Source organism: Hevea brasiliensis, unplaced genomic scaffold (assembly GCF_030052815.1).
Source record: "Hevea brasiliensis isolate MT/VB/25A 57/8 unplaced genomic scaffold, ASM3005281v1 Scaf516, whole genome shotgun sequence".
NCBI lineage: Eukaryota > Viridiplantae > Streptophyta > Magnoliopsida > Malpighiales > Euphorbiaceae > Hevea > Hevea brasiliensis.
The window spans coordinates 1-17,600 of NW_026615047.1; the positions used below are offsets into that span (position 1 = coordinate 1).

Consider the following 17,600-nt stretch of genomic DNA (forward strand, 5'->3'; position numbering starts at 1 on the left):
GACCATTCTCGCTTTTGTACTTCTATCGACTATGATCTTTTGCGTAGATCTTTTGTTCGAAATTCTTCCCAGTTTAGCAGATTCGTCAATGGAAATAATCACTGAAGAACCAGAACTAGAGCCACAGCCTCTAAAAGGAAAAAAGGAACCAACTTTGCCATCTAAAAATCCAAAACCCAAACCAGAGCACCGCACACGGACACAAAACAATCCATTCATTTTCTGGTTCTACTTTACTCTTTCAGTCTCTCTAATCACTCTTGCAACTATCATTTCTCTTCTGCCTCTTCCTCATCAGACCCCAGATCCTTTTTCTTCTTCCTTTCGATCCCTCAGCGCCAACACTACTCTACAGGCCGTACCATTAAAGTCCAGCTCGCCCAAAATCTACCACCCACTGAGAATTTCGCAGTGGAAAGCAGATGCAAAGGTTATGTGACTAAGAAGGTATTGATTATTATGGATTGGGTCTTAGTTCTTTCGTTTAGGAAATCGATCGACTTGTTAGGCTTCAAAGAGATTCATGGGATTGTGTTTGATTTGCCTGGGAATGGATTCTCTGATAAGTGAATAGAGGTGTCTGAGGAGAGAGGAAATGGGATTTTGAAGAGGATATTGGATGCGTATGGTTTGATTAATGAGAAGGGTCTGTTTTGGGTTTTTGATAACATGGTTGAAACAGGTGAGGTTCCTTATGAAGAAATTATGTCCCACTATAATAAATTAAAGAGCGTGGATAAACCTGTTGCATTGAGGACTGAAGAGTTTTGGAGCAAGTGATTGAAAGTTTGAAACGATGGGGTTAGCCCCCGTGCATTTGGTTTTGCATGATTCAAGCTTAGATATGGTGGCAAATTGGGTTTTGGATGGTTTGATTAATCAGAAGGGTCTGTTTTGGCTTTTTGATAACATGGTTGAAACAGGTGAGGTTCCTTATGAAGAAATTATGTCCCACTATAATAAATTAAAGAGCGTGGATAAACCTGTTGCATTGAGCCATGAAGAGTTTTGGAGCAAGTGATTGAAAGTTTGAAACGATGGGGTTACCCCTGTGCATTTGGTTTTGCATGATTCAAGCTTAGGAATGGTGGCAAATTGGGTTTTGGAGAACTCAAATTTGGTTAGAAGCATCACTCTTTCAGATACTGGGTCAAAACCAGCTTTGCCTTTGCGGGCTTTGAAAATGCCAGTAACTAGAGAGGTTGTTTTGGGATCAAATTTTGCATATGAGAAATTGATTCGCTTGTGTTGTTCAAAGAGGATTGGTGGTTTGGATTTGGAGACACATAGAGTGATTTTGAAAGGAAGGAATGTGAGGAGAGCTGTTGTGGATGCAGGAAAGAAGCTGAATTCTAGCTTTAGTGTAGCAGAATGTGGTGGTTTGGATGGGATAAAGGAAGTGCCAATTCAGGTGATTTGGTCTAATAGTTGGTCGAAAGAGTAGAGTCAGGAAGGGCACAGGGTAGCTGCGGCACTTCCACATGCAAAATTTGTTTCTCACTCTGGCGGGCGGTGGCCTCAGGTGAGGATTTATCATCACCTAATATAATCCCTTATCGTACTTTAGTTTTCAAATGTGTTTGTTGATTCAAAATACCAAACTCTGAGTTGCGTTTGGATTTGTTATGCGCGGGGATTCTCAATTATTGAATCAGCTGTGGCTCATTAGTAAATGTTAGTAGACTGTTTGGTAATTGGATTATGCAGCTCCTATATTTCGTTCCATATGAACTGACTATTGAGTAACATGTAGAATGCATTTGGATTTTGGAGTTGGCTTCAATGGCAAATTGACTACTTGGTATCTTCTCATGAGCAAAATTTACCTTTAATGAGGTGAAATTGAAAAGGTTGTGTATGCTTGAGTTTGATTCCAGTTTCTTGATGTTATTATATACTTTTTCACTTGAATTGTCTTCTCGATGGTTGATGATAGCAGATTTAGATGTGCCTTGTCAAGACTCAATATTATCCTCCTAGTAGAGTTTTAATGAGATTTTCACAAAATGGTCCAGCTTTCAATAAGATTTAACCAATTTTATCATCAAAACATAGACTTGATGTTGCCTTCTGCAATGATTTGATCAACTGAAACATGAAATTTAAGCAATGAATTTCTCATAGATACAGGCAGTTAACTGAGCTTTGTTTGTCACTGATTGGCATTGGCTGAGAGAGTGGAGTTTATGTAATGCGTGCATATGTATCTGTGCATGGGCATATGGTGTTTGATTTTGACTAATGATAGAAAACTGTAGAACTAACCTTCAAACTTTTTCTCTGGGAGTCCAATCTCAACAGTCTTCATAATGTCCCTCTTCTGTTCAGTGCCTATACTCTTTCACCTTCCCCCATTATTTTTTTTATCCTCACCATATCCAGCTTCAAGAAGAATGGTTGAATCAGGCCACTTAACCCAAAATGTTGGAGAAGAAGGACTAACTTCTTTGCTTGAACTGGAACAACGTGAAAATAAGAACATGCATCAGTGCAGTTGCTTTTCTTGAGTTCGTATGTGGCCAGATCACATTTCCCTGGGGCTCAAACCTGTCCCAAGAAATTGGGATGATCTTTTGTTGAACTGAGCGCCTCCAATCCCCCTTGGGATCAAGGTAGGCTCAATGTACAACTTGAGCCTCTTTGCCTAATTGCCCCCAATCCCCCTTGCAATCCCTGCATTTGAATTGAAATTCAGTTTTGATTCTTTGTGATTTCAGGAAGATGCTACAGATGAGCTAGCTGATATTCTTGTTGAGTTTGTATCCTCTTTACCAAAATCAGTTAGGAAAACGGTCATGGTCACAGTCACAGTGGCCATGATCACCATCACGGTCATGCTCATGCAGCTGGGTACATGGATGGGGCACTTGATCTAATGTCTTCTCAGCGCCAAGACTGAGAGTGCACGGTGGTTGAATATGAACATCATTATGCCCAATGTGCTATAGCTTCTGTGTGTACTTCCCTAATATTCATTTTCTTACCAAATTCTTCTGCTATTGCCGGGTTTTGTAACACCAAAGGCAAAGATATTCCTCGTGAAGCTTTTATGTAAGCAATTTCATTTTCTTGACAATTTAGGGATATAAACAAGCCAGCATGCTTGATGAACAACTTGTAATATGCTAATTAAAAACTTGTTTGCATTTGTTTATTGGGCTAAACTTAATTAATCTCAACAAACGAATATGAACATAGGTGAGTTTTACTTGATAAAGTTTGTGAACATACATAAAAAAATATATATATTATTTTTATATCGATATTATCCGTCCAAAACTGAGTCAAAGTGTCAACGCTTTAACTAGTGGACTTCAATGTGGACAACCTAGATTGTTTGGATAACCGAGACTAAGCATAAATCAAGCTGAGCATAAGATCGCTTGAACAGTCCGGACTAAGCATAAGACTACTCAGATAAAATAATCAAGCCATAATGCTCACTCAATAAGTTAAGCATCACCCTTATCGAGTATTCATAATATCAGCAATGTCAGTTAAATAATAAGGCCGAATTTTAGAGAAAGAATTTTGAGATATTAACTTAATATTCGATATTTATATAATTTATTAAATGATTTATCTATAAATATAAGAAATAATAAATTTTAACTTGAATAATAAACTAGTTAATCAGAAGGCCATCGACTTTACTGCTTTACTCTCTTATAGACTTACTTGGAGCTTATTTGGCATGTTAATTGGTTTTCAGGAGCTTATAACAGCATCTCAAATGTATATATATATAATTGAAAGAAAAAAAATATATACTTTCTAATAGAATAAAATTTGTTTAATAAAATTAAAGCTCAATATAAAACGACAATTCTAGATATATGTCCGTAATTTGCCAACGTCAACGACTTACGTCTGGTGCGGAGACCCGCTGACCGCTAGTATTAATTGATGTTGCCTTAATAATCTTCACCCTCTCTCTCTCTCTCTCTCTCTCTCTGAAACGATGGGCTGTTGCGGCGACAACGACGAGGATGATCCGATCCCTATCCTTACGCAGCCCCTCAACCCAGTGGAGTCTTCAACCGACATATCGGCTGAGACCCCAATCACCATCTCTCCAATGAATTCCCACTTCTCGGCGCTCACGTGCCGGGACACACTCCGGCTGATCTTCGAAAAGCTTCCGGTGGCGGACTTGGCTCGGGCGAGCTGCGTTTGCAGGGTGTGGAACTCGGTGGCGTCGGATGGTGAAATTGTGAGGAGCACGTTTATGAGTCCGTGGAAATTGAAGGAGGTAATAGGGAAGCCTGTGTCTGGAAGTTTTTGGAGAGATAATGGCATCTGGAAGTTCTCTATTTCGCACAAGATTGCAAGGGGGGATACTGTTGCTAGTCTTGCGGTCAAGTATTCGGTTCAGGTATTGGAGAATTTCAAGTTCTATGCTTTTTTTTTTTTTTTGTACTTTCATTTGGTTGATTGTGCTAACATTAGGGTTTGTGGTGGTTAGTTTATTCTTAATTTTCTTGGGTGTCAAGTGTGGATTTTTTTTTTTAAGAAAAAAAAATCTTTTCCTCAAATATAAGGGAAAAGAAGTAGTATCTATAGTCATGTTTAACAGTACGACTGAGGGGATGCGCAGTTGGGTGAGATATGAAAAACAGTAATGCCATGCTTGAGTAGCTCATTTCTAATGCTTTTAGTAAAAGAGAAGTTAGGAAAGGGAATTTGCTTTCTTTGTTTTAAAAGAGGCGATTGATTAGTTTGGTTGGCTAGTTGATGGAGTTCATTATTGTTACCACGGTTTTCTCTTCAAATCTTTGATACTTTGTGAGAGCTATAGATGCTATGCAAAGAGTTGCTGGATCTGGATAAATATGTTAATCTTTGTGCTTGGATAGCCAAAACTAATAGTAGAATGAGAGATGCTATTAACAATTGAGTAGGTTGTCCATCAAAATGTATGAGACCTTATTGATTGTGATGTAAAATTTGAAGCTCATTCTACAGAGTTGGGGCTGTTCAGTTAAGCCTCATTTGGCATTGTGGTTTAAGGACCAAAAAAGTGCTGTTCAGAAAAAGATGCTGTTGAAAATTTAGGCTGCATCGTGGCTTATGTTTGGGATTATGACTCTAGGAAAATGTATAGTGGCTAAGCCATTGATCATGTTGAGAATGCTTAGACAATCAGTTCAGTTGAAGTATAATTATAGTTTGCAATTAACTGCTCTAGATGTATGTTGCTAGTTTTTCACTTTTTCTGTAAAATAATTCAAAGATTTGAGTGTATATTCCTTTTATATGGCTGATTAACTTGGAAATAGGTTTCAAGATTTGCTTAAATCAAAATTGATGCTGTATTAAGATTGGGGAAAGGATAAATGGCACTGTGAGGAGGTGGTAGTTATGCATGAATGAAATTGAAAGTTTGATAAAGTTTTATTCCTGTCACACATGGCAGCCACAACCTTCTTCAACTAAAAGCTAACCTTCCTGAACAATTTTCCTTTATTTTTTTATTTTTTATTTTTAGAATATGGAACTTTTTACACTTCATTCTTGGCATGCTTAAAGTAAATGTAGTAACCATATTAGAATAAATTTTCTTCTGGCTGCAGGTTATGGACATAAAACGGTTAAACAATATGATGAGTGACCATGGCATACATTCCAGGGAGAGATTACTAATCCCTATAAGCAATCCAGAAATTCTCATGAATGGCACATGCTACGTAGAGTTGGATACCTATGCAAAAAGGGAAGTGGCAGTGCTGTATCTTGAGGGTGAACCTGACAGAAAGTTGAGGTGTTTGTCAAACTGGGCAACCTCTGACCGAGGCAAGAGAAGGGTTCTTGACTCTTTAAAGAGAAGTATGCAAGTTGATGATGGGACTGCTCAATATTACTTGTCTATTTCAAATGGTGACCCCCGGGCTGCTATCACAGAGCTCTCAGCAGACCTCAAGTGGGAGAGGCAAGCAGGGTTAGGTTAGTTGGAAATCTCAAATTGATGATGAATTGAACATGAAGAAGTATCATTCTGGATCAAAGTTTTCACACTTCAGTTATCCTCAATAACATCTCGTTGAGTGAGCAAAGAGCAAGTGTTAATATCATATTCATGGTACTCGTGGTAATTACTATTTGACTCAGCAGTAAAGTTATGATCCTCTGTCTTCTGATCAAGATAAAGCAAGTGATAGATGTTTGCCTTGATTTGGCCTAGTTCAACTGCTTCAGTTTCCTTTGTTGCATCTTACAAATGCCTTGAGCTAATGTGTTACTTGTATTGTATATGTGTTTGTGGGTCAACTTCTGTCTCACTTCTGAATTTATGTTTATGAATTGAAAACTGAATTTGTCCAAATAGGAATGTTTTATCACTCACTATTATATGCTCAGTTCTGCAGCAATTTAGCTTTTTATGTGTGCTGAGGCTGTATATACCTGCAATTGAAAGGTGCAATTATTCTGCACCTTCACCCCCTTGGTTTGGCACGGGTGGCCCTGTTTTGCTTGCCAATGCAGAACATATAAAATCTGGAATGTACTTGGTATGGCAGTTGCCAAAGCAAACTTCTCTCAGCAGGTGATGCAACTCTAGCCAACTTTCCAGAGTTAACAAAATCTTCGCATTGCTTCTTCTTCATCCATTTCTTTTTCCTTAATCAATTACCATTCTGAGTTATTCTTTGAACTTTATTACACCAGCTCTCGGTGAATGGAAAATTATACCAAAGTGCAACCGATCTCGCAGCCAAATTTTGCAACATTTGAAATAAATTCATGTGTTAGGGTGGTCTTGACGGTTGACAATGATTAGCAGGTATGTATATCTATACCTAACCAATTTTGGTGCTGGTGTATTTACAAACATCAACAAACCTGTGGTGATGATCCCCATCAATAAAAGAAGCTCTAAAGTTTCAAACAACTTAAAACTTACATATCCAAGGAAAGAATATAAAGCATGAACCAAATCAATGGCTTCTCAAAGACATCTTGCAGGAATATTATCAGATTGAGAAACAAAAAATTTAAGTAATTAAAAGAAAATTAATCAGAATTGTATCCTGTTTAACAGACAAATTAGTAATGATGGATTCAAACAATGGCTAGTTTGAGGACTCATAGCATCCCAACAAGGTAGGATATATGCTTGCTATTTCCTCTCTACCTATGGTAAAATAGAGGAAATAGCAAATATAATTGGTGTTTTTGGAAGGTCAAACACCCTTATTTAAATTATGTTTATTTCTTTATAAATAAGGGCAAAGTATGTAAATAAATACATTCATTTTACTATTCTATAATTTCAAACAATTGAATTCAAATGAATTCTATCATTTTAAGATGAATAGAAAACCCTAAACCAGTGGAAGGGCGCTGCCTAAACGAAGGATCATGGGGATTAACATTATTTGATTAGATGATATTATCAATGTAATTGTCAATCTGGGAGTTTCTTCAATCAAGGTCCAAAGTTTCAACATTCAACACCTTCTTCACATTCATCACTTATCAATAAGAATCTCAAAGATGATTGATATTATAATCTTCAATTTGTATACACTTAGCAAATAATAATTAAAATTGAGTTCTGTGAAGTTTCGTTGTTTAGTTTGTCAAGTAATTTTTTTTGGTCATAAGTTAGAGATTTTGAACCATATTAAGTTGCAGACGAAATGGCTTAATCGGATGTAGCAATCAATTCTATCAGATACTATGCATGAATATGACTTTTTATTTTTTTTTTTTTATAAATCTTTTTAATAGTAACTGTATTAAGTAAATCGGCCCATTCATAAAGTTTGGTTGATAGGAGCACAATGACTTGAATTGCAGTTGAATTGACTTGGTAGTTAGTTTGCTAGTTGTTTTGAAAATTCCTACTTACCAATTTCTAATTATTAAACAATGTCGTTTATTATTATTATTATTTTATCAAGAGAATGATTCACACATGAATATGACTTGATATCTTAAAAAAATTATAATATTTTTATTAAAATCTCTCATTTTATATAAACATTATACACACTCATTATATTCAATATGAAATTTGAATGACCATTACTATTGTTGTCTTTGATGAGGATGTGTTAATATATGTCCTTATAGCTCACATGAATTGACAGCAACCAAACCTCGTTAAATGGAGCTTTGGGTGGTCAATTTGGTTGACTTGGAGTTGTTGTGGATGGTGATGGCAACAGGTAGGTATCCATAAAAATTATTTTATTTAAATTTAAATTTAATTAATATTATTAAAATTTATTTTTAACTATTTGAATCAGTCTCAAACTCAATTAATATTTTGTATAAAAAATTATTTTAATTAATAATTTATATTTTAAAATTTTAATAATTTTATAAAATATTTAAATTTCATTTTATATAAAATCAAATATATAAAAATTTATAAATATTATTATAAAAATATATATTTTATATTTAATTAAATATTTATATAAACGAATTTGGATAACGGATACTCAACGTGTAAAATTTCAAATCAGATCCAAATCTATTAGGGACATTATTTTTCAAATTTAAAACTCATTCCGTGCCCCCGATTGTATAATATCTAAATCCATCCTATTAAATTTTGAACAGATCAGATACCCATAAAAATTAGACCGTTATCAACCCTAGGTGTGAGACAAATTTAAACAATAATTATTCTTTTCTACCAAGAAAGATGCAGGCGGAATTAAAATTCTTTATGTTAAAAATAAATATTAAAAATAAATAAATAAAATCTTCATAAAAATAAAAAAAAATCAAAATAAAAATATAATAAAATTTATATAAAAGTACTGAGTCGGAATAAAAATAAATATATTGAAAAGCTGAATAATGATTTAAAAGAAAATTAATAATTATAGGTAAATTTTTCATTTAAAAAAATTTTAAAGAAGAAAACAATAATTTTATTAAAAAATAAATTAAAATTTATAGACAAATTTTAATTTTAAAAACTTTGGGGACATTACATAGGAATATTATTAAATAGTCCTGAGCACCATCTTATCATGCTGATATGATGTTTCCGATCAATAATTAAAAAATATTACTAATTTTATTAAAAAATATAAATTTAATAAAAATAACATTACTATAATTTATTTTAAATAAAATTTTTTTTTTTTTAATTTCTTGGAAAGCAAAATTTTAGTAACTACAAATAAGTGAGCTACTCTCTGCTCATAGCCACTTATGGCTCATTTTCACGTGAAGGGTTAGTCTTTCAGAACTTAAAATTAATTATGAATAATAATATATAAGTGATTTATATGAATTAATATTTTTTGATAAAATTATAATAATTTAAAATAAATTATGTCCTGTCATTAAACTATTTAAATAAGTGTGCAAAAACAAAAAACTGCAAACAAGACAAAAGAATATATAAAATCAATAACATCTGTCTTAGTCTCACCCAGAGAATGGTAGCCAAATGCTTAATATTCTACATTGACAATTCAACAAACACCTACAACACATAAGAAAATCGACAACATGAATAACCCATACCCTTTAAGTGATAGAAATGAAATTGGCAAGGCAAAAAACAAAAAAGAGAAAGTAGGAGCTACCGGATTGAGAGAGTTAGTGGTGCAAAGGAAGTCTTAGATATCACTATTAAGAAATTGGGAAGTGAAAAAAAAAATTATTAGAAATTCAGAATAAGAACAATTAGAACGAGATTTTAAAAATTAAAAATTCCAAGATTTCTATTTCAATTATGTGTTGTAAGTCAATTAATTATTAATGGTAAAATCATGCTTAGTTAACTAGAGATGCATGAAATTTCATGTATTAAAGAAAATCAGATCAATTGTATCCCTAACAGCCAAAATGAAATTGAGGGTAGAAATCTATGATAATCCAATAGCAAAAACCATTCTAGATGCACAAGAAATTCTCAATTCTCTTTATTAAGTTCTTTCAGATCCCATAAAGGAAAAGATAAGGAAAATCAAGAAAACGTAAACAAAATTAATAGATAAATTGTATTCAAGGAAGCAATGACAGAAGGCAACAAATTATTAACCCAGTGAAAATTTAATAAAATTTCTTAACTTGTAACGGTGTTAGAAATCCTGTTAACTTTATTAAAATTTTATACTATTTTTTAATAAAATTAATGATGTGTTTTTTAATTTTTGATTGGTAACGTCATGTCAAGGTGATGAGGTATATACTTTGAAAAAAAATGTATTTTGTATTTAATAAAAATTAAGTTAAAATTATTTTTTTTATATTTTTATTTTTAGTTTTAATTAATTACATGAAAATATAAAATAATATTTATATATTTTTTCATATTAATTATTTATAATTCTCGATTTTATTTAATTATTAAGTAATTAAATATAAAAATAGTATATTTTTATATTCTTACTTTAAATAATTAAAAATATATTCATTTCACTTTAAAAATTCAAATTAATTGTATTTTTTATTTAATTGTCACGACCCAACCTATGGGCCGGACCGGCACTAGGACCTGGACCAGCCTAAAGCCCCCGAGGCTCGTAGTAAGCCTAACTATTCATTAATCCAATTCTAAGGCCCATTTGGGCCCAATATCAAGAAATGAACTGGACGGAGTCCGGCCATAAAGTGGACCTTTCAACGGGGAGTTTTTGACTCACCCGACCTGTAAACAAAATGTATCATCAATTGGGGAGCTCAGCTTACCCTCCACATACTCATATCAACATAAAGACAAATGGGAGCTCAGCTCCCTCATCCAGTCCATCAAACATGCATATAGTAATTTTACAGGTCCACATAACAATTTATATTACAGACTCAAATCAAATAAACATTTCTAACACATGCGGAAATTCTAGGAGTAAATAAAATTACACAAATATTGATAAACAACCTGCGAAGGAGAAAAGCAGGTTAACCACAATAAAATCCTCCTGTAGCCTGAAAAAATATTGAACAGGAGTGAGCGTTCGACTCAGAGAGTAAAATATCAATTTTAACCATAATCTCTATAACTATCTGAAACTAATGCACCCTGTAGAGTGAAATGCAACATCAGCAATAAATTCACATCATAACAGCAAAAAGGTAATTTGGAGCACTCACACACCTAGTAATATCAATCATAATATATGGGAGCCGATCCCCTATACAGCTCTCTTAAATTCAACCTGGTGCCAGCGAAGAACTCAAGCCGTACTTTCGCTTAATATGCCAAATCGGGGTCCCAGCGAAGAACTCAAGCCGTGACTACCCCCGAAAGATCGGATCCCAGCGAAGAACTCAAGCCGTGACTACCCGTCCTATCCATAGTCCACACCACATCACACGCACGCCAACGCACGCACACTGCTCCAAATTACCACAACAACATACATGGCACTTTCACAGTTATGAATGCAACATAAATTGTGCCTAAAGTTTATCTACTTAGATATATGCATATAAGTGATGCATGGGCATGCTTGAACATATAATAATAGTGAAATTACAATTAAAATTAATATTTTACTCACAGACTTGACAACGGTCACTGTGGCGGCTGGGCGGAGGAAGAAGGCTGTCCCTGTCACACCCTACTCCCCTGTAAGATGTAACATGATCTCGTAGTACACCTAATGAATTACCGTACTTCGCCTACCAATAACTCATTAGATATACTACAAGGGATTTTAAAACAATTTTCGTGAAATTTAAATCATCGATTAAAATCTGGTGTTATAAAATTTTTTCAAAATTTCGCAAAGTCTTGTTGTATTTTGAGAAAACAATTCTTCAATCCTGCAAAAGAAAATGCTCCCAATATGTTTTCTCAAATACAACTTCAATAACTTCATTTCAATTCACAATTCAATTCTCAATAAACAATCAATTCATTTTCAAACTAATCTCATCATAAAAAAACATTTCATTGATTACAAAACTCAAAATTTATAATACAAAACTATTCAAGTAAATGAAATCTCAAATTTATATTTACAATAATTTACATTTAATTACATACCAAAATGTTTTACAAGAGTTTTTATACAACTGCTCAAATAATTTACATACATATTATTACATGCATACATCAAAACCTATGTACATAGGTATACCTATAATATACTGAGTGATCGAAAGTGTCTTCAAAGAAACTTACTCATCGCTCTATGCTCTTTTACTGCGACGACATACAAAGCTATCGCTGAGTGGTGAACTCAGTGGTGCACAACTATAATTTAAAACATAGTACAATATATATTGACAAAATTTACAGTAAATAATTTGGAAATCTGAATACTCATCAAATTTCAAAACTCAAAATATTCATTTCCAATAACGTAAATCATTTGTATAAAATGACTTTGATCACGACATTCAATTTATCAAATAATGACTAACCATTTAAGGTAGTTCCAACAAAATCAATTATACATAAATCATAACTGAAATCATAATTCTTTACTGTTCAAAAACATTCTGTATCTCAAAAATCATGTTGTATCTCAAAAACCATGCTGTATCTCAAAAACCATGCTGTATCTCAAAAATTATTCTTTATCTCAAAAGCCATTCTTTATCTCACTAACTATGTAAGACTAATTCGAAAGGGCCATCTTCGGGGTGATTCTAACTCCCTATGGTCGGGGAGGTCGAATCAGATTCTAACTCCCTATGGTCGGGAAGGTCGAATCATCGTGCACAGTACCATCACAATAATGAATCTTCCGCAAGGGCCATAACGATAAAATAAACTTAGATCTAACCTCAAATCAGAGGAAAATCTAAGCCTGTGCACGTACCATGGTAATCAAAACACAACTAACTCCATTGTCTTCTCAACAAATGAGAGAGACGGGTAATAACCTAGTCAAGCATCTATAGTGAGATATAAAACAATATCACAATCCTTTTAGTGAGCATAAATCACAATATAATTCAATTCAAAGTCAATTCCAATATCCAATAATTTTTATGCTCATCACAATTCAAATCATAAATTTGCATTTTTCCATGAAAATTACCATCACAATTCAAAACATGTTCTATCACAATATTTCAAAACATAATTTATTCAATCCATAACAATGCTTAATACTTGTGGAAATACCATTTCACAAAGCTAAATTCATACATACTATAACAATTTCAATAATCATTGAATTAAATCCAATGCTTGCTGAACATAATACATAAGAAAAATATGTCATTTAATCATATGAAATATTCAAAACAAAATCAGTTAAAAACTAGTTGTGCACAAACCTCTGATAACTGTCTCCTGGTCTGGACTCAGTATTTCCTTCCCTTTTTCTGAGTCTTTGCTAACTGAGAAACACAATTTGAAGTGTTTTAGTACTAAATTAAACTGTCTCTATCGATAATATTTGACAAATAATTCACTGAAAGCTATTATTTGCTTAATCACCTAATATACCGACCCTCGATGTGTTCTAGGTAATTTAGGTTTTAGTGTCACTAATATGTCACATTCGATAGTGTTTTAGGGTTGGTACACGTTACCAATTTCATTTTCTTGTTTAGTGCATTTTCTTGCAATTTGCTGGATTCCGGGATACTAGTTTTACCTAGCCGGACGACCTAGTTCCCTCGGTTTTCGGCTTTTGGTCAAAACTAAAAACTTGTAGATCTATGTCTTATGGAATGCGGGGCAAAATTTTATGTCATTATGAGTTATGTAGACCAAGTTATGGTCATTTTACTATTGCTGGTCAAATGGCATCAAATTATGTCATTTTAGGTCAATTTTGGTCAACTTTGGTTCGGCCAGTTTTTGGACCCGAACTTGTGTAAGCTGTTTGACTTGCTTATGGTCATTTATGGGCTTTGGTGTCTTCATAAGACTTGTAGGTATGGATCTTAACTATTCATGGTTAAAATTTCAAGTCAATTGGACCTGTTTTGAGTGAGTTATGGCCTAAACACTAACTGCTGCCCAAATGGTCAATTTTCAGGTTTCACTTGCACTTAATCCGAATTGGTCATTTTTCATGTCACCTTGCAAGCAGAATTTTGGTATGCTTTCTTAATGAAAGTTGGCAAATTTTGTGCCTAGTTTCACCTCCAATTGGTCTCATACCAATTGAAGTTACACATTTAAAGTTATAGGCTAAAATGCATACTGCCCTTAATTACCTTGCTTAAACATACATCAATGACACATTTACCTTACTATATGTCCACTTCCCTTACCAATTCTGTTTTGGTACATTACCAAAACCATATACCACCTTACCTTAATGTTATTTTGTGCAGATTATAAACATCCTCAATACACCAAATAAAACTCCAATTCATAAAGTCCAAATAAAACAATACATACACATGGACATTTCTAATTCTTACACATACTTTACACAACCAATTTACATACACACTCATCAATCCTCAATGTCACAATTCTGCCCATATCTTCATGAACACATACATTTATCAAAGAAGCCTCAAGGCTGCCGAAAAGCTTCACCATGCCAAAGTGTCCATAATTCATCAATTTCCATTCCAAGTTCATAATCACCATTTACATGTGGAATTAACTACTAGGACATCAATTCACCCTATTTAACATGAATTCCCATCAAACATATGTAAAATAAATCATCAAATATACAACTCCATGGCTGCCCAAAATTGATATATCAAGAACTCCTCAAACTTGAAAATTTTCTTCACAATTCAAACACCCATAACAAGTATACAAACTTTAACAAAGCAAAGTTCAAAAATACAAACTTACCTATGGTTGGGGCTTGTTAAACCTTCACCAAACTTCTTGATTTTGGTATCAAGCTCTTCCTTGTGATGTGGGGACAATTTTTAGTGAAGCTACCTAGGTGATTGGAGGTAAATTGAAGGAGTGCATGAAGCTTAAAGAAAAATGGCCATGGAGGTTTTGGGAGCTTTTCATTTACGGCATGGATGATTCTCAAGCTTGAAGATGAAGTGTTTAGTGGAGAAATCTGCCCACTAACACATTTTATAATCCTTAGTTTATTCCTTAGTGGTCCACTCACTTTGGTTTAATCATTTTATATGTTAAATGTGTTATTTACACAATTTTCACTTCACTTTTGGCTATTTACATTAGGTACCACCAAATTAATTCTTCATTTTATTTTCTAAGTGTAATATTATTTATTTTTAATGGACATTTAGGTCAAAAGACAATTCGGGATGTCAAATGACCATAATGCCCCTGTTCGGATTGCATTCCCGATTTTTCGGTAACACCGGTTTTATGCATTTTCGATTTCTCACTTTTCTTTGTACTAATTATTTAATTTTTCTTTGATATTTCTAATGATATTTATACTTCCATAAGAGTCTATTTAAGTCCTAAAAATATTTTCCAGGGTTCCCCGCAGTCCAGGGCTAGTCAACGGTCCACGCCGTGACTTCCCAGTGCGATCACTCATCGCTAGGGTTCTCGGCTCGCTTAACTTGGTTGCATTTCTTTACTATTATTTTTTCTTTGTTTTTCTTGTATTTTTTTTCTTGTATTTCATTTATTTTATGTCTCCTCACTCATAACGAAGTGTAGTTCTAGGCATCCTAGCTGTCCGGACAACACTGGTCACCGGAACAGTAGTACGCACTACCGAACTTAGGGGTGTTACAGTCCCGGCTTACCTGACAATTACATTACAATTATTTAATACGATTGACTCAATACAAATCATGAAAAGACCAAATACGTCCTAAGTCGTGCCGAAAATCCGACAGAGTCTCCCCTATACCTAGGACCTACTCAACCTGCAAAATGGCTCAAAATACACTTCTATATTCACAATCCATATATCCACAACTCAATCACATCACACAGCCCCTCCTGGGCCCATCAAATCAGTCATCCATCACAGTATGTAAAATTTCAATTTAGTCCTTATAATTGATCATTTTTGCAAAAAATGCCCAAACAAGCTCTAAAAATTCTAAAATTTTGCCCCGCGGTCCTTAGCAATATTACTAGGTTATTGCAAAAAGAATCATAATTTTCTGAGCTACCACGAATATTTTATGGATTTTTAATCCTATTTAAGCACTAGAAAATTACGAAAAAGTAAGGTTCGGGTTTACCTTTGCCGATTCCGACTTCTGGGACGCGCTCGGGACGTCTGACAATGGGGGGGGTAGCCAAAACCTCGGTCCAATTCGGAGACTTTTCCGTGCAGTGCATGCATTGGAAATTCATAGACAGGTCAATCACAAATTTCCGTGAATTAAGGATACCTACACGAAGCCCACAACACAGGGGTTAGTACATAAATTTTTCAGAATTTTCTAAGCTCATTTAATGCTCGGAAAGATATTGCGAAGTTCCGTGGGACCCACCGAAAAATGGTGTCGAAAAAATTCAAAATTTATGTCGCCGCGAAGCTCTCGACGAGTGGAGCGCTCTGGTACTCTCGGTTTTCTCGTGGGATTCACGGTTTGCGAGAAATCTAGCCCGAAAGTCAAAATGGGCTAAAACTTCCCGGGCAAAAATTGGACAAACCGCTCGATGGATTTCGGTGTTCTTGGTGTCTATGGAAAGCGCTCGACGAGTGGATGAGTTTAGACACAAGACCCGGTCCGATTGGTGGCCGGATCGGCCGGATTTTGGCCGGGAAGACGAACGGTCGCGAACGCAAGGAGGCGTTCGCGCGTTCCATTGTTTGGGGCCGCGGCCGTGAGTGGGGAAGGGGTGGGCGCGCCCGATGAGTGAGGAGGTGGGCGGCAGTGGTGAGGCGAAGGAGAGAAAACGGGAGAAAGAGAGAAGGAGGAGGAGACGGGCGCGGGAGAAAAAGAAGAAGGAAAGGGAGCCGGTCCGATCCGGTCCGGTTCGATTCGACCGGTTCGATTCGGAATACAAAATTTTGAATTTTTACTCTGCCTTGGGACCGAAAACGAGATCCAAAAATTCCGAAAAAAATTCTAGAAAACTCAGAAAAATTTGTAGACTCCAAATATATTTTTAGTTTTGCCACTTGGTCTTTAAATAAATTTTTAAAAATTATCAAAGTTTATATTTTCGGAAAATCGAACCCGATTTTTTTAAAATCCGAAAATATCTCAAATAATTTCTTAAAATTTAAATAAAATTAAAATATCAATAATACTCATAAAATAATAAAATTTAAAATTTTGGGGTGTTACATTCTTCCCCCCCTTACAGAAAATTCATCCTCGAATTTTACACAAGGCAGAATAAAGTACATGATTACACATTAAACAGATAAGGGTACTTGCTACGCATGTCCCGTTCTGACTCCCAGGTGCACTCTTCCACTAACTGACTCTTCCACAAAACCTTAACCATAGGGATCTGTTTTGATCTTAGCTGTCTCACTTGGTAGTCCACTATGGCTACAGGTTGCTCCTCAAATGTCAAGTTCTCTTTTAGCTCTATTACATCCGGCTGTAGTACATGAGAAGGATCTGAAATGTATTTCCTGAGCATGGAGATATGAAACACAGGATGAACATGAGAAAGGTTGGGTGGTAGCTCCAACCGATAGGCAACTGCTCCAACTCTATCAGTAACCTCAAAAGGTCCAATATACCGAGGTGCCAACTTGCCCTTCTTTCCAAATCTCATCACTCCCTTCATCGGAGAAACCTTCAGGAATACATAGTCACCTACTGCAAACTCCACATCC

The 17,600-nt window shown here is 34.7% G+C and overlaps 1 protein-coding gene and 1 pseudogene across 1 annotated transcript; both read left to right on the plus strand.

Moving 5' to 3' along the window:
• The first annotated feature begins 6 nt into the window (after positions 1-6).
• Positions 7-3,217, plus strand: LOC131177505 (protein AUXIN RESPONSE 4-like; annotated as a pseudogene).
• A 690-nt stretch (positions 3,218-3,907) lies between these two features.
• LOC131177507 (F-box protein At1g55000-like) lies at positions 3,908-6,340 on the plus strand (the record flags this gene model as incomplete). Its single annotated transcript, XM_058142522.1, has 2 exons — positions 3,908-4,375; positions 5,574-6,340. Coding segments are annotated over 2 exons (843 nt in total), but the record flags the coding sequence as incomplete, so codon positions are not given.
• Between the last annotated feature and the right edge of the window lie 11,260 nt (positions 6,341-17,600).